General features: G+C 45.3%; 1 protein-coding gene and 1 non-coding gene across 2 annotated transcripts; one reads left to right on the top strand and one right to left on the bottom strand.

Annotated features, from left to right (window-relative positions):
* Positions 1–2,255: 2,255 nt before the first annotated feature.
* pgm5 (phosphoglucomutase 5) lies at positions 2,256–27,029 on the bottom strand. The gene is made up of 11 exons (XM_086173550.1): positions 26,542–27,029; positions 24,539–24,701; positions 24,309–24,455; positions 24,110–24,235; positions 23,833–24,023; positions 22,224–22,378; positions 16,236–16,351; positions 10,715–10,850; positions 9,261–9,444; positions 6,515–6,652; positions 2,256–2,588 (listed from the first exon to the last, which is right to left on the bottom strand). The coding sequence occupies exons 1-11, from the start codon at positions 26,797–26,799 to the stop codon at positions 2,499–2,501; spliced, it is 1,704 nt and encodes a 567-aa protein (XP_086029676.1). The 5' UTR covers positions 26,800–27,029; the 3' UTR covers positions 2,256–2,498.
* On the top strand, positions 20,563–20,635 carry trnak-uuu (transfer RNA lysine (anticodon UUU)). The gene has a single exon. It is a non-coding gene; the product is annotated as a tRNA-Lys (tRNA).
* Positions 27,030–27,724: the final 695 nt, after the last annotated feature.

The following is a 27,724-nucleotide window of genomic DNA, read 5'->3' as shown; positions in this document are numbered from 1 at the left end:
GGAGGGATGCGCGATTTTGTCGCCGGATTTGCGCAAAACGGTCGAATCGAGGATCGCGGAGACGCGCCACGGGTGCGAAACCCAAAGCGGGGCCGACCCTCGGAGGGTCCGCGGCCTGCAGGGCGCCGACGCCAAGCGAGGATGTCTCGGTTACAGTGTGCGACAGAAGGACAGCGTCCAGGCGGATCTGAACCTGTTGTTGTTGCTTCACTCCGAGGGTTCAGATCAGCGTTGACAGGACTGAAAGGTGTCGGTGCAATAACTTTCACATTGACGTGAAGGGAAGTTATATATAGGAATATTTAGCAAATGCATGGTTTTGCATTCGCATGGAGCCAAATGGACTTAAAGTTGTTGTTCGAACTCGTCTGCAAGCTCGAGTCTCACTTTCCTTCATTTAATCTCTATTACAGCTATTTTTAATCCAAGCATTTTCTTGTTTTGAGCATGTTTGCTCAATAACCCGCCACGTTTACATTGTAAAAATGTTATGCCTGATATATTCCAACATGTTTACACCGGATGTACTTTATTACGCTGCTGTTTTCGTAACGTCTTTGCTGCATTTTGTATTTTGAATAAACTCAAAGTAGAATTGATGTAGTTTCATTTCAAGTTTCAACCAACACGATGGACCTTTGTTTAATGCTTTAATTCTGGAAGATTCGTCTTTACAGCGCCACTGTAAGTACAGGACAGACGTCCCTGATACTGATTTTTTTTATTAAATAAACTAATGCATGAAAACATGCTCTGAATATGCATTTTTATAACATGTTTCATTTACTCACTTGTAATATAATCATATCCTACTAAGACCTAAGCTCATGCTATTTTAATTTCTCTTTGCTATTTTGGCTTATTGGATCCTGATGGGTATATATATGAAAAATTAAATAAAAAAAAAAAGATATATATTTAATATACTATATATTTTTTCATATAATATGATAATATATATATATATATATATTTTTTTTTTTTTAATTTACTTTTTTATTTACATAATCTAGTTTTTTTTTTAAGTAATGCCCACTTATGGGGACACTTGGCCAGAATTTTGTATAGGTGAGATAAAGTCAAACCAAAATGTGGTGGTCGGGTCTTTTGGTTTGGCTAATTATCATGTAATTACATTTTTTAATCGGAAACCAATGAAAATTCAGTTGTTCTTCAGCAAATCATACATTCGGTCTGCAGCCAGGCTGCCGACGGTCTGTTGAATTTATCCTCGTTCACCGAGCTCAAAGCAGGAAAACAACCGGCGGCCCGATATCGTCCCGCAGCACGTTTTCAACACAAAAACAATGAAAATAAAATTAAAAAGACATCTGCGTTATCTACATATTAATCTCTTAAACACTCATGTTCGGCTCAGTCATTAACCACCGCGCTGTGCTTGTATTTCATGTACTGTTTTGGTCCCCGTCCAACCTGCAGTACGAACCCCGGCGTTATAAAACATTTGGACGGGGCAATAACCCGAGCGGCTGACAGAGTGAACACATCCTTGCGGATATCCACCGGCGTATCCTCAACTCATAATGACGGCAATCAGTGCGTTTATGAGTTCCTGCTTGCCGTGTCTCAATCAGGTCGTATAAAGATCAACTGTCTTTTTCCTTTTCTTTTTTCTTTTTTTTTTTTTTTTTACCCCCTCGCCTTATCTCGACTCGATGGCTTCTACTCGTTCTCTCATGAAAAACACCCCCTTTTTTTTCTCTTTTCCCCTTGAGGATGTACATAATCAGCATTTGAATGATGAGAAAGTAGTTTAATTAAAATCTAATGTTACCCAATGGCGGCGGTATCTGGCGTACATGTTTATTTATCCTACTTATCCTCCTCACATCTTCTCCCGAGTCCTTGGGCGCTGTCATTTATCGGGTTCCCGTGGGGGCGGGGCTTGAGCTGGCTACAGCATCTCGCCACGCCATTGTTGTTTATTTTATGAATATTAAATCTATGATTGTGTTGTTTTATGCTATTAGCACGTTAGCGCGTCCCTTCCCAAACCCGTGTCTCGATCGTAACCTTTCCCCGACCGGTCGAGGCAGAAGGCCGCCCACATTTCGCTCCGTCGTCGGTGTTGCAAAACCCGCTTTATTTTTACATCCAAGGCGCTGTTGACTTTTTTTTTTTTTGCACGTCACGACACGGGGAGGGGTGGAGAAATAAAAAAACATGCGGAGAAGGTGAAAGCAGCAGTCGCTCTGTCGGCCTCTCTGCAAAAACGTGAGGCGCCGACACAGGAGTCACATGCAACCCGTTATTTATTCAAAGTAAAATTAAATAGCTCTGGAAGCGACTGATGACAAACAGGGAGAGCAGAAGATGTTGGGATCTCAATAGCTGTGTTAGAACCAGGGAAGGGAAAAGAGAAAACTACAAGCCTTATTTCTTGTTTTTTTTTTTTTGTTTTTTTTTTTAAACGTGCAAGCAAGTCAATGCCGTGATATGTTTGTGTGCACAAGTGTTGTGTGTGTTTTCCCGTTTCCTCATGTGATGACGTTGGGCCCGCGGCGACCCGTCCTCTCGTGGATCCCGGAGATCTTCAGGGCGATGGCGATGAGGGGACCCAGCACCACCTGCAGGGACGACACGGAGCGCATCGGTGTGAAGGTTTTAGCCGCGGAGCAACGTTCTGGGATGAGGTTGGTCAAGTGACTCATCGCCACGGAAACTAGAACACTAAAACAAATTAAATGTGAGCTGGTGGTCTTACGGTCAAAGCGCAGTCGTAGCTCAGTCTTTACCGAGTCTTAGGGCTTACAACGATATCAAACGTGTTTGTGTTACGTCAGCGTAAAGACTGAATCAACAACCAATAGATTTGCTCCAACTAAACAGTAAACAGGAAACCCGGTACCTGCAAAAGTCTTTTCGAAATCTTTGCAAAAGTTTTTGGATGTAAGAGCTACAACAGGCATGCCCAAAGTCCGGCCGGCGGGCAAAATGTGGCCCGTGTTCAAATTTACACCGGCCTGCAGCTTGTGTCATAAAATCCATAATAAAATGGAATTAAGTCCAACAGCCTGTTTCTCTATTTCGTATGTTTGATCTGAGTCTAAAACTAAAATAATGAAAAACACCGTTCTTCTCCTTTTTGATAAGGAGTAACACAGGGATTCATATGGTCCTCGGCGTTTTGTGCTTCTGAATAAAATAGTGTTATATAAATATAAATATAAATATAAATATAAATATAGATCTTAATATAAATATAAATATAAATATAAATATAGACATAAATATAAATATAGTGCTATTAGTCTTCTTTTCCTGGTCACATGTTTTGAATTTAGAAGTTCAAGTGATCCTTTAATAGTGAATAATATGTAATGTTTCAAATGAACCTAGATAGGTTTAATCTTTATGATTAAACTCTGATTTTTTTTTTCCCAGACAGACTTTTTCCTCAATTTATGTGATATGTAATGACAAAAATCTAAAAACTCCAGATTTGAATTTCCCCACAAGGCATTAATAGAGTATAAAGTTGTTGTTGTTGTCGTTGGTCTTCTTCTTCTTCTTCTTCTTCTTCTTATTATTATTATTATTATTATTATTATTATTATTATTATTATTATTATTATTATTATATTTTCATTTAATGTTAATAGCTCAAAGAATGTCAGGTTTAATGTTTGGCCCTCACACATTTTCACCTCACCAAATATGTCCTTCTTTGCAAAAAGTTTGCCCACCCCTGATCTGCAGTCTTCAGTCTCAGACTACGCTGAGACTTAAAAGTAGTCTTTAGATGAAGTTTACACAAGTCTTTCCAAAATCTTTTTAAAGTCTTAAGGTGTAAGCCCAGCATAAGATGTCCAGACGTATGAATTTGTTTTTGTCCTGCGATTGATCGGTCCAGGAAGAACGCAACGTCCTGCGACCCTGACCGCAGGATAAGTTGTAATGAATGAATAAATGAATTTAAATAACAGACATGCCATTTTTCATGCAAAGAATAAATGACAGCATGTTTTGGACTCGTATGATTGCCTCCCTGTCATGACCCGGGACTGGAGGATCCAGACTTTGGACTTTCTTATGACCTGCAAAACCTGCTGTGCGGGACTGAATGTCCTCAGCCATCAAAAACGGTTTCTCAACTCCCAGGTTTCCCAATGAGTTTATTGGAAAACCTCCCGGCGGGTAAGTCATCATGGAAAGTTTCTCGGCGTGACCTCGTGAGCCTGTGGGAGTTTCCGTTCAGGAACCCTTTTTTGCGCAAGTCTATCAAAAAAGGCAAAGAGTGTTTTATTTCTATTTATGTATAATCATCCCCATACATTCTTTTAGTTTTCGTCTTTCTATTTTGAAGAAATCTGACGGCTAAGCTGTCGCTCCAGATATGGCGTCGACCCTCAGACGCCACCTGGCTCCAGTTCTTCATCGCCGTCTATATTTTACAGCGCAGATAACATTTGGGTGCTGTGGGCCTGAAACGGGATCAGATAAACAGATTGCCGAGCAGTTCGCTGGAGGAGATACCTCGGTAGGAATTATGTAATCGTGTCCCCATAAAAACTGCAGAAAAACATTCAAATTTTACAGAGGCAATAACCCACTTCGTCCACCTGTTCCTGTTACTGGTTAAACACGATTCATTCATAAATTGTGAACATGCGAACACTGCAGCGCTGCTAGATAAGCCGTGAGGAAATGCTGAGATGGACAACGTAGTTGTTGACTTAACTCAAATAAATGCATTACATCTGAGAAAATATGCACGCTTTTTCATCGTCAACAAACGTATCCGTGCTTCTTATCGGCACGCACTAGGAAAGGCAAAGGCTCCATAATTCTTGCGCTGCATTGAGCATGGAGTGCAGCAAAACCAGGCATCTGCACAAGGATGTGCGAGCTGTGAACGAATCGTTCAAAAGTGGAGAATCGTTTTACTGACTCCTGAGTCACGATTCATTCGCTCACCAACTCGTCCCTGGTATTGCTAACTGCTAACCTAACTGCAAGTAATAGACAAAATGAATGATTCACTCAGTAACTCAACGAACCAATCACTGAGTTGCTTAGAGCCCCCCCCCCCCTGCTCACAAACAAATGACTCACCCAGTGAGTCAGCAAACGAATCACTCGGCAGCTCACTGTAACCCCTCCAACTCCCAAAATAAACGACTCGCCCGGATGCGAAATGAACGAATCACTCGGAGCCCACTGTACCCCCTCCAACTCGCAAAATAAACGACTCACCGAGTGAGTCAGCAAACGAATCACTCGGCAGCTCACTGAACCCCCTCAAACTCGCAAAATAAACAACTCACCGAGTGAGTCAACAAACGAATCACTCGGTAAGTCACTGTACCCCCTCCGACTCGCAAAATAAACGACTCGCCCGGATGCTAAATGAACGAATCACTCAGTAGCTCAGCGAAGCCGGGCTGCTGAGGAAACGGGTGACCCGAAGAACTCAAAAATTCAATATCCTCAGTCAGCTGCTCATACAAACTCGAGTCAGCGAAAAAAAAATCAGGTCAACGGGCGCATCTACATCATGTGAAATTGGGTGATGTAATGCAAGCAATGGAGCACACAAACACATATACAAAGTGGTTGCAGTGAAATTGGGAAATCAAAATATTGATAGAGCTTTATGTCACGTAATAAGCATGTTGTCTAATCATGCATGCCGTGTCAGTTGATTTATGTGCATCGGATAAAGAGCAGAATGATTAGGGACTGCATTTATGATCTACTATTAATGATAGATTGTTCAGAGTTTCAATGAGGGTCAAACGCCAGGGACACATAAAAAAAGCAATTGCACGTCCTTCATTGTTCAGCCGTCTGAGATGATTAAACGCTGCAATATGTAAATCATGTGTCTTTGGAGAACAGCATTTAGTACCTTTTAAAAGAAATGAATAACAAATGATTGCACGGATGGTGTTCGAATGTTCTCTCACAAAAAACAAAACAAAACAAACGAGTCGCACGTAATGACTCGCAGCTGCTTCCTTGCGAGACCGATGCAAAACTCCGGGTTTAACTGCGTGGCTTTGAGTGTCAGATCTAGATCAGAGCGTCTGGCCTTCATGACTGCAGCTTTATAACCCGAATATGGTTAAAGTACACCAGAGATCCAAACATCCATAACTGCACGGGAAGCCAAGTTGTTCGTAATTACTCCAAAGTCTACAGGTCATCCATCGTCACACCTCTCGGTGTTACTGCCTTGCCCGTGCAAGTCTTCATTTCTATTAAAAACTACCGAGTTTTACGATGAACTTGAGCTGTTCGGCTAAATGACTCGTAATAAAAAAAAAAAAAATTCGCCCCGCGATCGAAGTGGGACTTTTTCGAGAAGGACTCTGTCCTTGTCGATGTCGAAGTGTGTTATTCTCTGGCAGGGTTTAGTCTGCACCACCTGACTCCTGCTACTGTGTGATCTCAGTCCATAAAGTTTTTGATATGAGCGTCCGAATGTTGCACATGAAAGCTCGACCCTGAATAAAAGTTATAATTGTGTATTTTACAGCGTCGGTAGTACCTGCGTCTCTCTGTTGTGTCTCTCGGGGTCCCGCTCAAAGCTCTCGGCGTAGATGCGGATGGTGGCGCCCATCCCTCCGCCGCTCCCGCTCATACGAAAAACCAGACGGGAGGCGTCGCCGAAGACGACCCTCAACCCCTGTGAAAACGCAAATCTTGTTTTAATTCTCTTTTTCCACTTGATGTTTATGCAGATGAATCACACCGCCTGTCAATCATTCATAAAGAGGAGATGGATTTTTTTTTATTTTCTTCTATTCTTGACGTTCACAGTTTTGATGCTTCTACGCCAATTTCCCCTCAGGGACGAATAAAGTTTTTCTGATTCAGATTCACAACTGGTGTGTTTCTGATTGCACTGAGTGGAAACATCCACCGGGTGTCACCAGGTGCAAAGTGAATTTCCTAAGAGCGCCTCGGGATCCTGCTCGCCTGCATCCGCCTCCCCGCCCCCCGCCGCCCGCCGCCGCCCGCCGCTCAAATGCCAGGGTCACATTTCAAGAGTCGCATCTTTCCTGGTTAAAACCGCGTCATCAAGACAAAACAGGATACGGTCGCGTCCGGCAGTGACTCTCGCTGGCTGACATGAGCGAGATAACACGGTCCGACTAATGGACGTGCGATAACCTTTATCTGTCTGAAATTCCACAACACCTCCTCCCTTGTTCCGTTTGAGCGAAACGCATGGAAAAAGACGACCACGTGTTTAGCTGTTTCCAAAAACGTGCCCATGGAAATGCGATAAAACACACGCTAGATGAATAAACCCACCGGATGAAATATGCGGCCGTTAAAACCAGAGCTACGGGCGTCCGGATACGGACTCCTCCATCCCTTCCTTACAGGAACCGTCGGCGGGTACCGGGAACAAGCGGGGGCATCGGCCAAATATATCACGAAAATTCACACCCTTTAAAAAGTTTACCGCTCGGGATCCAAAACAAAAGCACCTCCGGATTAGCCGGCCCGGGTCTTTGGCGGGTCGGCTCGGGGCCGAGGAGAGACGGTGATAATGAGAGATGTCCGTCCGCCCGTCTCTATCTGTAAGTGCGGCGGCTCATCGCTAACAATAGAGCTGCAGTTATCAGGAGGTCTGACTAATGCCTGTTTAAAACACCGTCCGATTCCCCCGAGCGCAGCGCAGCATACCGGACGCAAACGGTCGGGTTCCTGTCTGTCTGTCGGCGTGATATTTGACATTCATCCTCCACACGGTGCGGCTTATTATCGCCGGGCACCGTTCTGGGACGCGCCCAGCTGAGGCGCCCTTTAGCAAGGCATCTAACCCCCTCAAATGCTCCCTTGAGGTTCACCGGTGGCCGCCGCGTGCTCGCTGTCCCCGTTCCCATTTTTCACATAACGGTAGGTCAAAAAGGCAGAGTCGAACCCCCCTCCCCCCCGTGGGGATCGATAGAATGCATAAGCATTAATTGTGGTGTTTTAGTCAAGGTGACGGTAAAATGTCTGTTTAATGAGCAACAGGTAACTGTTCTTGCTCAATTCCAGGTAAAAAAAAAAACAACAAAAAAAAAAAAAATGAAATTATTGCACCCCAAACCACACCCATATCATTCCCAGCAACCCCAAAATCACACAGGAAACAAACGTCAACAAACATAAACCCCAATATTTGTGATTCGCTACGCTATCAAGACGGAAACTCTGGCCAAGGAATATTAAAACTTGTATTTTGGTAAAAAAAAAATTAAAAAGAAAAGGGTATTAAAAACCACTTCTTCAATAGGGACAAAGTGACAGCAAAGTAAAAAAGTATGTGAACAATGCAACATGAATTCAGTAGCCGGTCATGCATTTCCACAGCTGTTTGTGTGTGAGTGTGTGTGTGTGTGTGTGTGTGTGTGTGTGTGTGCCACCTTTAAACACACTTGCCTCGGAGAGAGACGACAGCTGTTATAATTCTGTCCTCGGAGGAATGCGCGCTGTGAAAACACACGGCGTGTCTACTGAGACGCCGAGGACTTAACAGCGAGGTTAAATCAAATTTCGGCGTGATTGACTAGCTAGCTGCTTAGCCGCTGTAACTATGGCAACAACAGGATGTGTCCTCTGTTGAGCGCTAACAGACATTAAGGCACACTGAATGACGGAGGCATGAAAATTCCCCCCTACCGACCACAGGCACACTTGGTTGGCAGACAACTGGTGATGCTCACTCGAGTTTATGAGTGTGTGAGTGTGTGTGTGAGTGTGTGTGTGTGTGTGTTTGGTATTGGGGAGGTGTGGTTGTGAAGTGTGTTTGCCAGGAATGAGGAATGAGTTTCCACCCAGGCTGTTGAGTAAACTCCACTGAGGGAAGAGGGTGGGATGCATGTGTGCATATGGATACATATGATATGTGTGCAAAGTGTGTGTGTGTGTGTGTGTGTGTGTGTGCGCACATATGTTTACGGAGTGAAAACGGACAATTGACTGTCATGTCCAAACATGGACCTTCTCTGATGGGAGGACCTTGAGGCTTAGTGGGTGGTCCTGCTCATTAGAGGGTTATAACTGTGTGTGTGTGTGTGTGTTTGTGTGTGTTTGTGTAAGGAAAAAAAAAACAAACAAATAAGAGACATAAAATGTGTGTGAGAGCTTTCTGGGGTCCCCTGGTTTGTGGCTCCGTCGCAGCTTCTCCAACCTCCGGCTCCGAAGAAGCCCGTCGGTACAAAATGACATTTATGGGTGACGAAGCGCACATTGCTTTCCATTTCCTGTGTTTTTCCCCCGTCGCCATGGATACCGACCTGGTTCCGCGCCACGGTTCCGTCCACGGGGTCGATGTACTCGAAGTTGTCGGCCCTCTCCACGCCGTACATGTGGTCCCCCACCGCGAACTTCTGGTTGGCGAAGGCTTTGTCCGACACCACCGACTCCAGATCCTTCATCATGTAGAAGGCGGCCCGCGGCTCCAGGCCCTCGTAGTCGAACCTGACGCACACGTGCACACACTCATCACAATGTCTTTATGAAACTGAAATAGAATAAATAAATAGAAATAAAATCTGAGGGAAAAGAAAAATAAGCAATAAATCATGGAAATGGAGGAGAATCAGGTATCAGGGCCTCAGAGGGACGTGGTAGATGTTCTGGAGCTTGACTGAAATGGACAGGAGGCAGGTGATTGGTTGCTGGGAAGATGGAGGTAAATGATTGGTTGTGGTTTTAATGGAGGAAGGTGATAGGCTGTGGGTTTGATGGAGGTAAATGACTGGTTGTGTGTTTCATGGAGGCAGGTGATTGGTTGTTGGGAAGATGCACGTAAATGATTGGTTGTGTGTTTCATGGAGGCAGGTGATTGGTTGTTAGGAAGATGGAGGAAAATGATTGGCTTCGGGTTCGATGGCAGGAGATGATTGGCTGTCGGTCACATAGAAGCTGGTTATTGGCTATAGGTTAGACAGAGGCAAGTGATTGGCTGTGGATGAGAAGAAGCCAGGTGATTGGCTGTGGTTTAGATGGGGGTAGATGATTGGCTGTGGATGACAAGAAGCCACGTGATTGGCTGTGGTTTAGATGGGGGTAGATGATTGGCTGTGTTGACCCCTGAAGAGAGAAGCCCAAAGGAAAAGCAAATAATACGCACATTTACTATTGATAATACAGTTAAATATTTAAAAATACTTGTTTTTTCAGCTATTTGAGGGGAGCTCCCTTGAGTCAGGTTATAGAGAATTACCTCCTGAAGCTGAAATGTTCTATTTTTGTTTTTATTGTAGTAATATATCATCCCCTTTCCTCAGAGAGCGGACGTCAGGGTTCTCTGACATCTTTGTTTAGTGGTTCTGGATCTGAAACAGGTTGAAGAAGCCCTTCTCTCTACAGTTTGGAGCGATCGACCCATCAAACATCCCCTGTCTTTTCATGTGCGTGTGTGTGTGTGAGAGTGTGTGTGTGTCATTGTCCAGGAAGTCTCTTTCATATCTGGGAAACACAGTGTGGGAATATAAAAAGCTGCAGCAACTGTCAGTGGGAACCTTCGCTGCAGTTACTATCTGTGCCTCTCGCAGGGGGAGAGGTTAAAATAAGAACAAGTGACAAGCAGTGAAGACCCAGGAGGTGAAGGCCAACTTGTGTTTGGATATGAGGGATTGAGCTCTGCTGAGAAATGGGAATCATTGTCGTCGGTCCGAAGTGAACACGAAACAGTTCGGCGGGTAAAATAAAGTCCGTCACCTGAAGGGTCTCTGGTTCCTCTCACCTGCAGCAGTAGTTGCGTCCAAACTTGGCCCAGTGCTCCCGGACAATCTGCTCCACGCCTTGTTTCTTAGCAGCCATGATGGACAGCCACACCAGCACCGACCACAGGCCGTCTTTCTCACGGATGTGATCCGAGCCTGGAAAAGATTATATAAAATTATAACCAAGCAGTGTTTTGAGACTCTAATAAAAATAAGTAAATAAAATAATAATGATGACGATGATGAAAAAAAATAAAAAATGAAAATAAATAAATAAAGAATAAAAAATATATAATAATAATAATAATAATAATAATAATAATAATAATAATAAAAATTAAAGTAGTAAAGATGATAAGATAAGATAAGATAAGATAAGATAAGATAAGATAAGATAAGATAAGAACAACTTTATTAATCTTGAAGGAAATTGTTGTGCCAGAGTTACAGAAAATATAACAGTAATAAATAATAAAAAGAAACGGCAGAATTAGAAATAAAATAAACCATAAACTATAAAGTGTCTCAGTGAAACTATAAAGTATCTTCGTAAACGTTGATGATGTTGATGGTGATGACAGTACAACAACAATAGCTAAGTGATGGTGTTAATAATAATAATAGTTATAACAATGATGATAATGATAATGAAATGAAATCAAAAAAGTAAATTATTATTGATTTGCATAATAATCTTAAAGTGATTTTAGCAATAATGATCATGATAACTGCGATGAGAATAAATTGATAATAATATTGGTAATGTAATAATCATCCTAATGATGATATGTTTCCACCTCGTGCTTAACAGGAGCCAGTCTTTGTTTATTTCCAGGATTCTACTAACGGCTTTTTCTGCAGGCCTTTTCCTCCGTGGCCGACCGGTTGTTCTGCTAATGTGTGCTGGAGGACTCAGAAGTATGCCTGACATCCAGACACAACTGCTGCCTCCCCCCTTCCCCCCTTGCAAAACACACACACACACACACACACACCGAGAAGCAGCTCACACTCCACTGAACCGTTTCCAGGCGACACCTGCACAGATACCCTTCCTCCGGATTATTGCAGAGGACTTGCAGATCTCGATTCTACGAGCCCGTTCAGGAGCGTGTCCGTGTTCCTGGCGGAGGTCCGCCCTCCTCCGGCGGGTTTCTAATTCCTCCATCGTGTTTCTGTTGCCGAGCACTAATCTGCCCGCAGCTCTGGCGGTATACAGCTGTTAGGAAACTGACCGCGGGCCAATGTTTGATTCGCGTCTCAGCGACTGTCTCCGTTTGTCCGGGGTCGCATATCTGAGCAGATCTCATTAGCGTATGAAAGGAAACCCACCGGCCAACTCTCCCGTCTTCGCCGCGGGACGAGTGGAAACACCTAGAAAACAAACCCGGGATGCCGACCGGGACGCTGGCGGCCATTAAAAGCCCTCTTGTGTGTTGGATTAAGCGTGTGAGTCGGTGAAAAAAAAAAAAAGGGAGAGTGGCGCGAGCAGCCCGGATGATTTACTGTGCAGGCTCCCTCCGAGCTTTTTTGGCCTTAAATGGCGAGACAGCGGCTGAGCCCCCGTGGTCCTCTGGGCTCTCTGCATCTCTGTTCCTTAAGCTCCGCTTGTCAATACGTCCTGCATTCGCTCTTTGCCACAAACTTTTTTTTCCCGCCTCGCCTTTTACAATTTTGTTTCACAAGCGACCAGCACCTATTCTGTGGTAAACGGCAATCAGGGAAGGGAACGGAGACGGTATCGAGATATCAAAAAAACAAGTTTACTGCGTCATAAACACCGACGTGCATCGAATCCCGTGCAGCTAGCTGTGCAAACGGGGGTGTGTGAGCGTGAATTGGTCACAAAAATAAAGCTGCCGCCGCGGGTCGCGGAGAATCAAGGAGCTACCGTCTCCTTTTATAGCAGAAGAATGGGGATTATTTACACTTGGAGCCGGGGTCACGGCCCTCACATCTATTAGACGGAGTGTAACCGGAGCCGCCGGCGGTCAGGATGCTCGACGCGAGACGGGACGCACTCGCACTCGCAGCCACTTTGTAAAAATGACATTAATTCTGAACACGGCGGTTGGTGAAATCGTCTTCTAGAGCAGATGAAGGGAGTGACAGGGCCGGCAGGACGGGGCCGAGGATTTGTCTGCCGACGTGTTTGTTGGGGGAAAAATAACAATCCTGGACTTGACAGGGATAAAAGTGATCAGTCGCTGTCATATATATATATATATATACTGCTCAAAAAAATAAAGGGAACACTTGAACAACACAATGTAACTCCAAGTCAATCACACTTCTGTGAAATCATAGTGTCCACTCAGGAAGCAACACAGATTCATTTTGACTTGTTTTAAGGACATTACATCAAAGTTGGATCAGCCTGGAGTTTGTTTTTACGCTTTAATTTTGAGTGTGATTCCTAATCCAGACCTCCATGGGTTGATACAGTTGATTTCCATTGATCATTTTTGTGTGATTTTGTTGTCAGCACATCCAACTGTGTAAAGAGCAAAGTATTTCATAAGAATATTTCATTCATTTAGATCTAGGATGTGTTTTTTAAGTGTTCCCTTTATTTTTTTGAGCAGTATATATATATGCATAAATGACTAATTTTATGCAAGTGTTTATCTGTCGGCAGCAGCCTCACCCTCCCTATGGAGTTACTGCACAAGCAAAATGATGTAATAACCAGCTAAAGAGACGGATAGACCCGACAAAAGTTATTATCAACCGATCGATAAATGTCGTACACCGGCTAACCCCATCTCAGAGCAGAAATTCCTGATTTTGTATAATAAGTTCATTCTAGAGATATAAAAATGTGATTCTATCTCTGAACCATCCAGATATCGAGCAAAGACTAAAATCACATTACATGACATGACATTTAGCAGACGCTTTTATCTAAACTTACAAAAATTGCAATTCAATAACCGCATATCCAAAGTACCAGTAGTCGTTATTCAGAAGTCACCAAATCGCCACCTCAAAACCGTATACCGTATTTTCTGGACTATAGGGTGCACCTGTAAATAAGCCGCATCCGCTCCATTAAAAAAAAAAAAAAAAAAAAAAAAAGGAAAAAAATAAATAAATAAAAGCTGCACCAGGCTATAAGAAATGTCCTCCATGACATTTTCAAGTTCAGGCCACCTGCTTTTATGGATTTGAAAATAAGTACCTGTTAGTAATTTGTCATGCGTGTTCTATCTGCTTTTTATCTGCTCTTTCTGCTATTCTTCTTTGCATTGATTTATACCTCTTATCTTATTTTGGATTCTACTTCCGCCCCCTGGCGACGGAAAAAAAATCCATAGAATAATCGCACTTTTGTATACGCCGCATGGTTCAAAACCTAAGAAAAAAGTAGCGGCTCATAGTCCAGAAAGTACAGTACATACATACATTCATTTTTTCGTTGTTTTTTTTTTTGTTGTTTTGGTTTTTTTTGGGGGGGGTGGTTAGGACAAACGTTGATTTATTCGTTTACTGTCACCCAACAACACTTTGCAGATGATGCACATGTTACATTGCAACGTCATTTTTCTGACTATATAAAATGTTTTAAGTTCATTCATTCACTTCCTGGCTATCCAGGCTGTCACAGGGCGAGCGGGGAGGTTCACCCCAAACCCGTCATACAACCGTTCACCCTCTCATTCACATATCTAGAAAATTTAGGTGAACCTCCTGCATGTTTGTGGGCTGTGGGAGGAAATCGGAGGTAAGATTACTGGATCTTAACATCCCCACAGTCACATCTCCATCACTGGAATGAAGAATCCTGCCTGGACTTTGCTTTCTTCATGTGGATGCACTGATGTTCTTTGCATGTTCCCTCAGACATTTACCGTATTTTGCAGACCATTAGGCGCACCGCATTGAAAGGAAAGGTGTACAAGACAGTGGTGAAACCAGCGATGCTGTATGGCGTAGAAACAGTGATGAAAAGACAGGAAGCAGAGCTGGAGGTCGCAGAGATGAAGATGTTGAGGTTCTCTGGACGGACAGGATCAGGAATGAGTCCAGCAGAGGGACGGCACATGTTAGATGTTTTGGAAAGAAGGTCTGAGAAGCCAGACTGAGATGGTTGTTGAAGATATTGGTAGACGGATGCTGGAATTGGAGGTCTAGAGGAAGACCAAAGAGAAGATCTATGGATGCAGTGAGAGAGGATATGAAGGTGGTTGGTGTGAGAGAGGAGGATCCAGAGAATAGGATCAGATGGAGAAGGTTGATTCCCTGAGGCGGCCCCTGAAGGGAAAAGCCAACAGGAAAAGAAGAAGAAGAAGAAAGCGCACCACATTATAAGCCGCAATATCAAAGAACGGGTCTATTTTCATACATAAGGCGCATCGTGCTATAAGGCGAATGATAAAACATATCAACCGAAACAAAACAGTCCGTTTAGTCGAATTTTATTCATCTCAATCATCTCGTTGCGTTCCCCCGGAAATTCAGTTTGGTCTTCTGTACTTGGCCCAGTTCATCTGCTAGCTTCCTCCACTTCCGTACCATTGATTCATTAATGTTGAATTATTTTGCAGCTGCTCTTTTCTCATCATCTATCGCATGACTGATAGCTTTGAGTTTGAATTCCGCTTCGTAAACGTGTTTCTTAACAAGTGCCATTTTTGGGGGTCCTCATACACACAAGTCTACAGTCGGCGCACAGTAGGAGGTAAGGGTACTACGTACCGTTCTCTGGTTCGTTCAGCGTGAGGTTGGAACAACGTTGTGTTCCAGCTCTACATAATTCATCATCTAACGTTATCTGACATTGGAAACCATATTCAACCAAGCGCCGACGTTCCCGCGTCAGATGGGAGCGGTCCGACAATCAATCAAGCGGAGCTGCTTGGTCGCTTTCCCAAGTCGCACTAAAAAGCCGATCGTCTTTGGAACCGAACATTCCTGGTTCGATTCCAGGCTCGTCCTCGTGTGTCAAAGTGTTGTTGAGCAAGATAGCGAACCCCCGACCGCTCCCCCGGCGCTGGTCGACCTCGGCCTACTGCTCATGGTTCATCCGTGATGGTTTATAGCAGAATTTCCCCACCGGGGATTAATAAAGTACAAAAAATAGATTTAAAAACACATTTTGGCAGATGTTTGAGCGCAGTGTACCACATGAAATAGGTCGGAGGTCAGTAAGCACAAAAAGAATTCATACATAAGGCGCATTTTTGAGGAAATGTAAGGATTTCAAGTGCGCCTTATAGTCCGAAAAACACGGTACTCAAAAATGACCTTCCTCCTTATTGGAATGAGATTTGCTATTCTTTTCTGCAGCCTGGTGTCTGGCTGTCCATGTCACGTCTCCTTATCGGAGCACATCTTCTGAGTGTTTACGCGCCTCAGAACATCAAGGTGGCTTTTTAATTCAACCGCCAGCAGCAGCAGCAGCAGCTAATCCAGCCATGGCCTTGTTTCCAGTTACCAGAACAACAGTTGCTGCTGCTGCTGGGGGGGGGAAGAGCGGATCTCTCCACACCCGGTCTGGAGGTTTGAAATTCTGCCTCCCGTCTTTGCGCAGAACGCTACCTGTCCCGAAGCTCTCCTCCCCGCAGAGGGAACAACGCCCGGAATCCATCAGGTTCCCGAAGTATCTCCAGCCCGTCGGCGTCTCGTACAGCGCCAGTTTCATGGCTTTGGCCACCCTGCGGGGGAGGAGGAGACCGAAAAACAACGGCGTTAAAGGTCATGCGTTTTATCGTCGTAAACACAAAATATATTTATCTCGCTCTTATACTTTATGCCGGCCATTACTCGTTTTTGATAAAGATAAGCTTAAAAAAAAACAAAAAACAAACCCCCGACCTTTGAAATGAGGCAAAGCACAACAACCTGCCGGCGGCTCGTCCCGTAACTTAATAAGGCAAAGGCTGCTAGAACAAAGTGAGTTAACCTTTTAGCCGGTGTTTGCTTTGAAAGAGAGCCATGTGTGTGTGTGTGTGTGTGTGTGTGTGTGTGTGTGAGGAGCCAGTGGAGAGGACGAATCAGTGCTAAATTGATGTTTAGAGGGGGAGAAAAAAATAGAAATTCATTATTTATCACATTGGAAAGTCAAGGGTTATCGATGAAAAAAGGGGAAAACATGATTGGGATGTTTTCAGAGGAAAAAAAAAAAAAAAGACAACCCATCCAAAGCTGTGTAATGAATTGATGAATTAATCTTTATTGAATAGCATAAGATGACCAGTCATGACAGTAAAGTAACAAATGTCACAGATAAAGAACACATATCTATCTATTATCCAAGTAAACATGTATGAAATAACAGCGGTATAACAACGTTGTTTTCCTCTCCGACTCGCTGATATCGTAAATAAGGCCGACGATGCGGTGAATCACCGCCGCCATTAAGGACACAAAGGTCACGTCCCGAGATTTGTGTCGGTAAAACGGAAGATTTTAATAACTGGTATCAGAGTTCACGGCCCGCATCAAACGGGGAGGGCGTGTTCCAGCAAACATGTTTGTGGAAGCGCTATCGCCGGGATCTGAGATTAGAAAAAACCTCCAGGATCATCACTCTGTTCCAAATTCGGTTCACGTTGTAATATTCGCATCTCGCCGAAAAGGGCGTCCCTGAGCGTTTAGTTACGGGAAATGAAATTTGTTTGGGTGTGCGACATCTGACTGGTGACTCACCCAGGGGTGAATTCTTTAATATAAGACACGCGTTTTCTCATTTTCGGCGGATCGAGACCCAAACAGAGCCTCTAAGTGATACTAGACGTACGTTCATCGGCGAACAGATGTTTTGTTTGGCGAGTCGACCGAGGAGGGGAGTGACGCTCAACAAGCTTCGGGTGGTGATCAAATGGAAACCTCCCCCCAAGAAAGTTTTTTAAACTTATTAAAACCATTACATTTTGAACCAGATCACATAAAAAAAAAAAAAAAAACAAAGCACAGAGAGACGTGGACTTCTAGCGATTTGAAGCCGCGGTTCTGTTTGAAAGGTCAAGGGTTTCAGCACCCTTCAAGGGACTTAACACCGGATCGCATTCGTCCGTTCACACACCCGCAAGGTGCCAACCAGCCCGTCGGGTCCGGCGTGTTTCCCGAGGACACGGGAATCGAACCGTCAACCCAAGCCAAATCATGATTAGCGTTAGCCTCGGATGCTATTCATCCGGTCAAACGGCGATGGCGGCAGCGCTGCAAGGAAAGGCGCTAAGCATACCGATGGGAGCGACTGGGGGTTTGGTGTCTTTCCAAAGGACATTTCAACATGCAGACAAGAAGAAACCACCAACCTCCCGACAGAATGGCCGCCTCCATCATTCAAACCAGTTGGCTATGAAAGCTACGTCCAGGTCCGCTTAGACGCCATCAAGCTTGAAAGGTTAATACTTCATCATCTCCAACCTCCGCGGTGAATATATGAACTCACTCCCAGATGTCGGATGAGAATTACTGCTATAATTCGTTTTGTTTTTTTTAAATATTTACCCAATAAAACAGTTGTTGTTCCAAATCTGAATCACTTTTACCGTCGGATGCAGGGGATCCTGCCCGGTGGGGTTTCAGCTGTCGTACACACACCTACAGATAAATTGTTTTATATGAGCATGGCTTGAATTACCAAATAAGAGTAATCCAAGTTTATTCCCACCGGGGGGAGGCAAGGTCTGCAGAGGAAAGCGAAGGAATTCCGAAAAGTAAACAAAATGTTTCTGGCCCTCTGATGAGATTTTCACATTTCTAAACAGCACGTCCGCAGCCAGCTCCGGTCCCAAACTGCTCCGACGCCTGGTGTTCGAACATAGGCGAACAGAAACATTGGATAAAGCTATTATAGTTGCTGTGAGAACAGCGTTAAAGGCATTTTCCATCAGTTTTGCGACGCTTGCGTCGTCTGACCGCAGAGAATAGCCGCGTTGCGATCTGTCAATCCGCTTCCCGATGGAGCGTCGTGCGAGCTTCCCGGTTTTACGAAGATTACGAGTCGCCCGGCGCCAAGCGGTGAAGGAATATATACCGGCGCGATCGAAAACAGCCCCGTGCACTGAGGTCACGGGTAAAAAAGCGATTTGTGCGTGCCGCTAGCATACCTTATTAGGTGTGATTTCCATGTACATGCAGTAAAATTAATGCTTATCATGTGTGACAGAATCTGAGCAGAATTTTAGGAGGTGAAGCAAAAAATAAGCAAGAACAAGGAGGCTGGGGGGGAAGTGGGGGGCAAACGAGGCCGTCTAAGTATGCTTCTATTCTCTCGCTGTCTTTATATGTACATGCTGCATCTCCCTCGTGCAGCGGGAAGCTCTGAGATTCAATAAGAAGGATGAGGCCTCTCTCCATCTGCGGGGTGAAATATTGCCAGGTTTTGCCCCTGACTCCATCTTTTTTTTGCCAAACATAGCATCCAATGCCCTCTCTCTTCATGCCCCCAGCTGAAGAGCGCTGGGCGCGGACTTAAAAGCTTAAGAGCGGCATTCAGACAAAAAGCGCAGCGTGCTGAAGCTTTACTTGGACTTGAAATGTGAGTTCTTCTTGACCTGAAACCCGGAACCCGGAAACCCGATACTTTAATGAACAGTTGCTTCAGTGGCAAAAGTGACACCGGCGAATGAATACCTGACACGAGTCCAAAGCTGTCTTCTAGGTACCGTATTTTCACGACTATAAGGCGCACATAAAAGTCTTAGATTTTCTTCAAAATGTGCCCTATAGTGCAGTGCGCTCTGTGTGTGTTGTTGTTGTAAGGCAGACGTTGTAAGAGAACGTTAAAGACGGAAGTCTGGGTGTTGATTGTAAATAAAAGAACGGTTACGCAGAACATCGTCGTTTTAACAATTCTGAAAATGGCAAAGAGACACGCTGATGAAGCAACGTTTAACCCTTATGTTGTCTTGCCGGTCAAAAGTGACCCACTACCATGTTTAGCTGTAGAAAAAACACCTTAACCTATTTTTTTCCAACTTGAAATTTTATGACTTTTCCTAAAGAGACCCCAGAATTAGAAAAAGTGATACTTCTTTTTTGTTTATGTTTCCATGTGGGCTGTATACCACTAGGGGACAAAGGAGCAAACACAATGTTAAGATCGCACAAGGGTTAAACTGAAGGCCATTAGCTACATGGAAAGTGACTCTGACAGTGAAGACAGTGAACCCGGCATATTTGATGGAGATTTAGCGCAGATGTTCAAATCAGAAACAGAGGATGATGACTTCCATGGGTTCGATTGATGACGATTACCGGTGAACAACTGCGAGTCTGTCGTTGTAAGGCGGATGTAGTAGAGGACACCATGAGAACGTTATGGGGGGGAAGTGTCGGCGTGGATTGTATATAAAACCCGCGCCTTATAGTAAGGCGCGCCTTATGTGTGTGTTAAATACAGTAATGGCACACATAACTGAGACTGCCCCTGGTTGTGAAAATACGGTACTAAGGTGGTGTCCATGTGTGTTTTTATGGTCTCATGAAAGGTTCAGGAGAGAAATGTGCATGTTGGGGAAATGTTTCTTTTGGTTCACGTGGCATTCTCCTATGATTGATGCTACCAGGAATAGGTTTGAGGCTCAAGCGACTAGAGGTAGGTTTGATACTGCAGTGAATAGGATTGAATCTGCAATGAAAATGCTTGATTCTGCAGTGAACTGAATGGCTGCTTAAGTGGATCGGCATGATTCTGCACTGAATATGGCTGCCGCTGTAGAGTACAGGACTGATGCTGCAGCAAATAGAGTAAATGCTACGGTGTAAATGCTTGGTGCTGCAGTGGATGGGCATGATGCTTCACTGAATATGGCTGGTGCTGCAGTGAAGAGGCTTTATTCAGCAGTTAGCAGGATTGATGCTGCACAGGTGAGGTCCGACTTGATGAAAATCAGGTTTACATTCCCATAACAGAGCCCGGATAGCTCAGTCGGTAGAGCATCAGACTTTTAATCTGAGGGTCCAGGGTTCAAGTCCCTGTTCGGGCGGAAACATTTGCTCTATTACTCATGGTTCATCTATGGCGGGTGAATAGCACAAAACTTGTTTTAATATAGTCATAATAAAGTCTAAATTAATTAAATTCAACTCTTGCTTGCTGTCACTGTATTCGGCAGCAAGAAGTCAGTGGAAGAGTCCTTGGAATCACGAGCACCCCCTACCATGAGGCAGGAGAACGGCGTGCCTCACTTAGGGGCTCTTCACAGCTGTTTTATGATCGCTCAGCACAAGAAACTAGTAACACAAAAACACTGTTGCATTGGAAATGTAGTTCATTTTCCAAAAATGTTTAAACAGTTTAATAGCGACATACAGACAGAAAGGCATTCCGACTGACAGCAGTGCTGAGTGCGCCAGCAATCAGTCGTCATTTCACAATCTACGTTGAGGCTCAACAGACCGCAGCCTCACCACGTGTTTCCTCTCAGTATTTGAACGGGAAATATGAAAATCCAGCCATTTTGGATCCAAAACTGGTGACATTAGATGAAAAACACCTCTATGGTGCAAATCAACTATTTAATCCTGTTTTCATTTTACATTTTTTTCTTTCCAAGATGGGCAAGTGAGGCACGGCCTCTCCGCCCTCCCCGGCCGATGCTGAGCTCAGTGTCAAACTGGATCCATGTTTCATCTTGAGAAACACCAAAAAATGATAAGTAGCTTTGCACGGACTGCTACATTTGTCTCCACGAGGTCTTGTTTATCCTACCCGGTGCAATTCAGTCAACACAATCTGCATTTCTGTTCTGTTGTTCTAATCCCCTCTTCTCATTACCTCCCTCCATCCCTGGGGTGGCTAAACCAGAGGCAGATGTTTCCGCCACTCAAATTCCCCTCCTCGATTTGTTTTTTCGGACCCATTAGCGGGAGAGGCAGGACGGACGAACCCATTTGGCATAAAGAAGCGCCATCCGAAAGTCCGAAAGCAGAAACCGAGGCCTCCGCGACAACTTATATCATTCTGATTTTCCGCTCTTCTTCTTCTTCTTCACTCCCTCACCGACGTCCAAACAATATACAGGCAGATTTATCAAGTCTTTTACGACGGTTGGCCTCGCTGTGCATACACATAGAGGCTTATATTGTGTTGGTCAGTGCCTCAGGTTGTGCGTTATGACACACTCTCGCTAAAACACACATCAAAAGCGAGTTTTTCTTACGCCTAAAACTCCACGCTCGTGTTTGACCCGCGAGTTAAAACCATCCCCGTTTATATTTCCTGAACTAATTATAGTTCGGTCTTTTCCGACACGCTCCCCCGTGGGCGTGAGGCCTCCCTGGGATGAAACCCTCGGATTCCACGCAATGCAACAACGTCAATATGTGTGTGTGTGTGTGACTTTAGCAGCGATCCAACATCCATCCGCTCAACACCTTCCTCGCCGTTCTCATCTTACATAATAGTATTTATAGGCAGCTGGTGAATGTGTGTATGGACGGCCGCGGCTGTATTTGTGTGATATCACGGTCTTATTCATAGGCGGTGAGTCTTCATCTCAACTAGCCTCCGGAACGTCGGAAAAAGAGAAGGAAAAGCCCCTCCCGCAATCGTGTGTGTGTTTGCGAGCTTACCTGTCGACGGCGGTGCTCGTGGCCACGCTCCTGGCGAAGCCCTTGACGCCGTGCTGTCGGAAGTACGGGATGGCGGGGAGGTTGGCGGCCATGACGGCCAGGGAGTCCGACGGGTTGACGAAGAAACCGTTCTCCCCGAGGATCATGTAGCGGTCCTGACAGAAGTCACAGCGGATAAAGAAAATTACGTCGATGGAGAACGTCCGGTATCGGGAACTTTACGCTTTTTGTGAAATCCACTCCTGCGACGAATCACTCTTTTTGAATTATTGTCCCGCTTCTGGTGTCGGAAGAAACTCCGCTGTCTTTCTTTTCCTTTTATAGCCTATTTTCGTTCATTTAGCGCATTCTCGTCATTGCTATTTATATTGTCGTTTAGCTCCGGTTGTGTGTTTTTCACCCTTCCTGTTCCTTTATGTCGGGGGGTCCCCAAACTTTTTCCTGCAAGGGCCAAATAACTTTTGTTTGTAGCAAAAAGTGTGCCGATCGCAGAGGTGTCTAAACTGTAAACATTTATTGCTTTCCAGAAAGGCGAACAAAAATTAACGTTTTCTGGAATTTTGATTGGAAAAAAAAAAAACGGAAAATAAATAATAACATTATTAATGAGTAATGTCTTCTGTCTTGACAGATGAGACAAACAAAATAATATTTTGTCCACTGCAGATTAAATACCCTTCATTCTGAATCTATTTTCTCTAACCTTTTTCGCCATTATTCTGTGTTATTTGACAGGGGTGTTTCTAGGATTATTTTTTTTGTTTTTGAGGGAGGGGTTTCAGATAAAGCACAGCCTGCAGAAGGGTGGAATAGAAGTTTACGTTCTACGCATGTACAAGTCACGATTACGTGGCCAGAATGAAAAAAAAAAATCATAATGTATCTCTGGTTTTGTTCAGGGGCCGAGCAAAATGCGTAGCCGGGTCGTAGTTATGTTGTCTATTCTCATCCCCGACGTCTTTGCCGTTGTTGTTCTCCCTGCTGTCTATTTCTTCCTGAAAGCCTTTTGCAATCTTCTGTCTCCAACAGTCTCACTCTTTCTATTTATATTCATATTTATTTTTGTCATTATAACTGAGGAACATCAATATCTTAAAACTATGGACCCCAAAGACAACGGCGTCCTCCTGCAGACGGTTTGCGACCGGTCGGATGAACATGTGCTATTTGTAAGGAGCACCTTGAATGGATTATATTTATCCACGCTGACTATAAATGTATGTTATGAAGTGTGAAAGACAGTTACAGTGCAATACTACGTCAGCGCGACACCGCCCCGCGACGCAGACGAAGATAGCGATCCTGGTGGGAGAACCCGAGCTCCTATGACATAATTCTCCTGATGCTTAGCTAATTTATCCAGGAAATTGTGTGTGTGTGTGTGTGTGTGTGTGTAAAAGAAATGACTACTGGATGACTTAGTGGAAAAACTGAGCCGCGTGTTGGATGGTCCTGGTTCGAGTATTATTCTGGCCCTGACAACCGAAGACTGACCGCGGCTGTCCTGTCTTATTTTATAATATCCCAAAGCTTCTCTTGATATCAGGATGGGGAAAAACGTGGAACTTTCTAACTTCAGGCGACACGGCGGCGGAGGCGGCGGCCTCACCCCGTCGGCGTCGAACGCCGCCCCGAAGCCGAATTCCCCTCCCTTCATGGCATCGACCAGGGAGGTGGCGTACGTGGGCGTGGGCTCCGGAGGTCGGCCCCCGAAGTCCTCCAGGGGGACGCAGTTGACGGCGGAGTTGGCGGGGGCCCCCAGCTCGTCGCACAGGATCCTGCGTACGTACGGGCCCATCACTGCGACACCCGGGGAAAGGAAGGGGAGGCAGAATCAACACCGGGAACACGTCGGTCCGGACGGCGGCGGCGGCGGCGTCTCTCACCTCCGTTCATCGCATCTATGTGGATCTTCAGCTGATCCGGTCCCGTGAGGAGACTTTTGACGGCGCCGAAGTCGAAGATGTTCCGCAGCATTTGTAGATACACCTCCACCGAATCCACGATCTCCACTGGGAACAGAGGAACGGGTCGATACGCCCGACGGCGATCACGGACTCCACCGATCTGACGGAGGACGGTTACCTCTGAAGGGCTTGAACTTGTTTTCCAGGTCGAAGTCGTGCCGTCCCAGCCTGGAGAGGTCGATGCGGAGATCCGGGCAGATGGCGTACTCCTCCAACGTCCGGCTCACCTGGTGGATCCTCTCCATCACCGTGTCCGGAGCCGGGCCTGCGGCGCCGAACGCGCTTTTAAAAAAAAAAAAAACTCGCAATTTTCCCTCCGGTTCCCCGACACCCTCCCCGACCCCTGACCTCCGTTGGCCACGTTGAACTTGATGCCGAAATCCCCGCTCGGGCCGCCGGGGTTGTGGCTGGCGGTGAGCACGATCCCGCCGATAGCCTTGATCTTCCTGATGATGCAGGAGACGGCGGGGGTGGAGAGGAGGCCGTTGTGGCCGATCACCAGGCGTCCGATCTGCACGGCACAGGCAGCAGACGGAGGTTTATTGGTTTTTCCGGGCCTGCGAGGCCCAAAAAGGGAGCAACACTTGCTCCGACAACTGCAGGTGACCGTCCAAGGGGCTACTTTAAAAAGCAAATGATCTGTCCCAAGAGGACGCCTGGAAAACAGCGCCGCGCTCTATTTTTACTTGTACGCTACTTATAAAGCTGTAATACCGCCAGCATCCCATAATGCCATCCATCTAAATAAGAATGTCCTCATTACAGAGGAATTCAGAGTTTATTGTGCTCGCTTCAGTGTTTCACCGTGAATATACGCGTTTGGTTTCTGTTCACCCGGGACTACCCCGACCTCTGGTTGGTCGCCAGATGGCCGGGGATCCCTGGAGCCGGCGGGGCGGCGAGGAACGGCGAGGAACGGCGAGGAACGGCGAGGGGGAGGACGAACGTCGGCAGGGAAAGAGAGCGGGACGGACGGGAGCGGCGGTAAGGCCGACGTCAGGAGCCGTTCGCCCATCTTGAAAAAAAATGGAGGTCGGCCAATCCAATCACACCGAGGGGGCCGTCCTCCTGATTTTCTCGCTCTCCGGGCTGTGTGTGTGTGTGTGTGTGTGTGTGTGTGTGTGTGTTACAGTGGAATAACGGCCAAAGCTGTGACAGCAACCAATCACTTTTAACTGCGTAATGCGATCTCTTGTCCCACAAAGCTCTGATGACTGTTTTACAACCGCCGGCTCCAAAAACATCAACTCAAAGTGTTTGCATAGGAGGAATAGAACCGACCCGAGCATAAAACACGCAAATAGTCAAACTGAAATTGGTCGATAAGGGATATTAGTCCCGGAAATGTCGCTTAGCAACCAAATTATGGCGTCAATGAGGTTTATCTCCGCATCTAAAAGTGTCGGAATTATCTTTTACAATCAATGAAAGCTCACGCCGAGCAGCGATTAGCGTCCTGGCCTGCCGCGCCACCAACGCTATTTCTTATATGAGTATTAAAGCTATTATTATATCAACTCAGCTATTAGCACCAGTGGTATTAGCCTCACGTTTCGCCTCTCGTTTTATCTCTCCGTCTTTCTCTACCTCCCTCGGTGGAGGCAGAAGGCCGCCCACACTGAGCTGGGATCTGTCTGAGGTTTCCTCGCCGCCGCCGCCGCTGAGCGTTCGCTTTCTCCGGAACGTCTCAAAGAGTGTCGTGCAGACTTTCTCCACACGTAAAGTGTCATCAGACCACTGCAATGATTCGGCGCCGTATGAATATAAAATCTAACTCGACTCGATCTGTTTGTCACAGAATTCTTGTTTCTTTCAAACTCATTTCTCCACATTTTTCTCTGTATTTTTTTTTTTATCGCCTCTTGTTTTCCTGTCACCTTACAGCACTTTGACTCCAGAATTGAAAGCCAATAAAGCAATAATAATAATAATGATAATAATGATAATAATAAAAATAATAATAATAATAATATGTGATGGACTGGCGACTGGGTCAGGCTGAATCCCACCTCTCACCCCTGATAAGCAGTATAAATAATAATATATAATATAATTACAAATAATAAATAATTGAATAATGATAATAATAATAATAATAATAATATAAATACCACCCCTACTACCACTCATATTAATAATGATAATGATAAAAAAATTGTGACTAATAGTGATAATAATGACAGAAAAAAAAAAACTTCGTATGCAATAAGGTTAGCTTTTGGAAGGACGATATTGATGTTTGCATGCTTATTTGAGGGGAGGGTCCTTTGCTTGTCAACCTTTGCTCGTCAAAGTCGTCGACGACCCGATCTTCCCGGTCTCCGTGCACGTGTCACACCCTCCTTACTCACCCCGTTGGCGGCCGCCATCTGCACGATGACCTCGGTGGCGGTGCGGCTGAAGTAGCGGCCGTCGCTGCCCACCACCATGGTGCAGCCCTGCCGGTCCCGCAGGTCGATGGAGGACAGCAGGCTCTGGATGTAGTTCTGCAGGTAGTTCTTCCTCCCCTCGAACACGGCCGTCTTCCTCCGGAGCCCGTTGGTGCCCGGCCGCTGGTCCTCGAAGGGGGCCGTTTGGACCGTCACCACCGGGATGGGGCTGGTCTCCATCGTCCTCCTCCTTCCTCTCCTCGCAGGATCGAACCGGCAAAGTTCTCAGCGAAGGAGTGACGGCGCTTCAGCTGCTCCGCAGAACGCCGGGATGAAGAGGCGACGCGCTCCTAGTCCTCGGCTCGCCGGTCCGGATCTGCATCCCACAAACCCCCCGGACTCTGCCTCCCAGCTCCACTGCCTCCCACTAACGGAGAACTACTCCCTCTTTTCCTAATAAGCCCCAACAACTGACGCCGGGAGAGAGAGGGGGGGAGGGAGGGAGATCAGGGAGGGTCGGGCCATCAGCTGAGCGTCAGGGCCCAGAAATAGACCTGAGTAACGGCAGGGGCTCTGCCTCCACAAGAAAAGTTAATAACTGAACTTTATTTATTTTAACAACTTATTTCTTGAGCTCAGTGCTTTTATTTAAAATACCCCAGGTGTTTATTTGTATTTACCATCCCCTTCCAGCCACCCAGTAGGATTTTTTTTCTGCCATTTTTCCTAAAAGTTCACCAGCCTGCCTAGGCTCTCTGCATAATGTTGTGAAATGGCGCCATCTAGTGGCCAGAATACAGAGCTGCACAGTTCTGTCATCTTGTGTTTTGGTCGCATATCTGCAAAACACACACACACACACATACACACACACACACACACACACACACACACACACACACACACACACACACACACACACACACACACACACACACACACACACATACACAAACACATACACTTACACATACACACACAAACACAAAAATAAAGTTGTTGCGGTGTGAACAAATGTCACTTTAACTTCTTTAACGTCTCCAAAAGGTTAAGATTTTTTCTAATGTTATTTCCTTCTTGGGGGGGGGGGTGGTTGTTATGATAATGAAAATTAAACAGGAATTTTGAGGGGAAAAAAACAAGATATTTAAATGAAAAGAATCGA

The sequence above is a fragment of the Fistularia commersonii genome, chromosome 26, assembly GCF_037954325.1.
Source record: "Fistularia commersonii isolate RoL2024-O1a breed Wild chromosome 26, RoL_Fcom_v1.0, whole genome shotgun sequence".
Classification (NCBI taxonomy): domain Eukaryota; kingdom Metazoa; phylum Chordata; class Actinopteri; order Syngnathiformes; family Fistulariidae; genus Fistularia; species Fistularia commersonii.
Note: the sequence above shows the minus strand (reverse complement) of the source record. Positions and strands in the feature narration are given on the sequence as shown.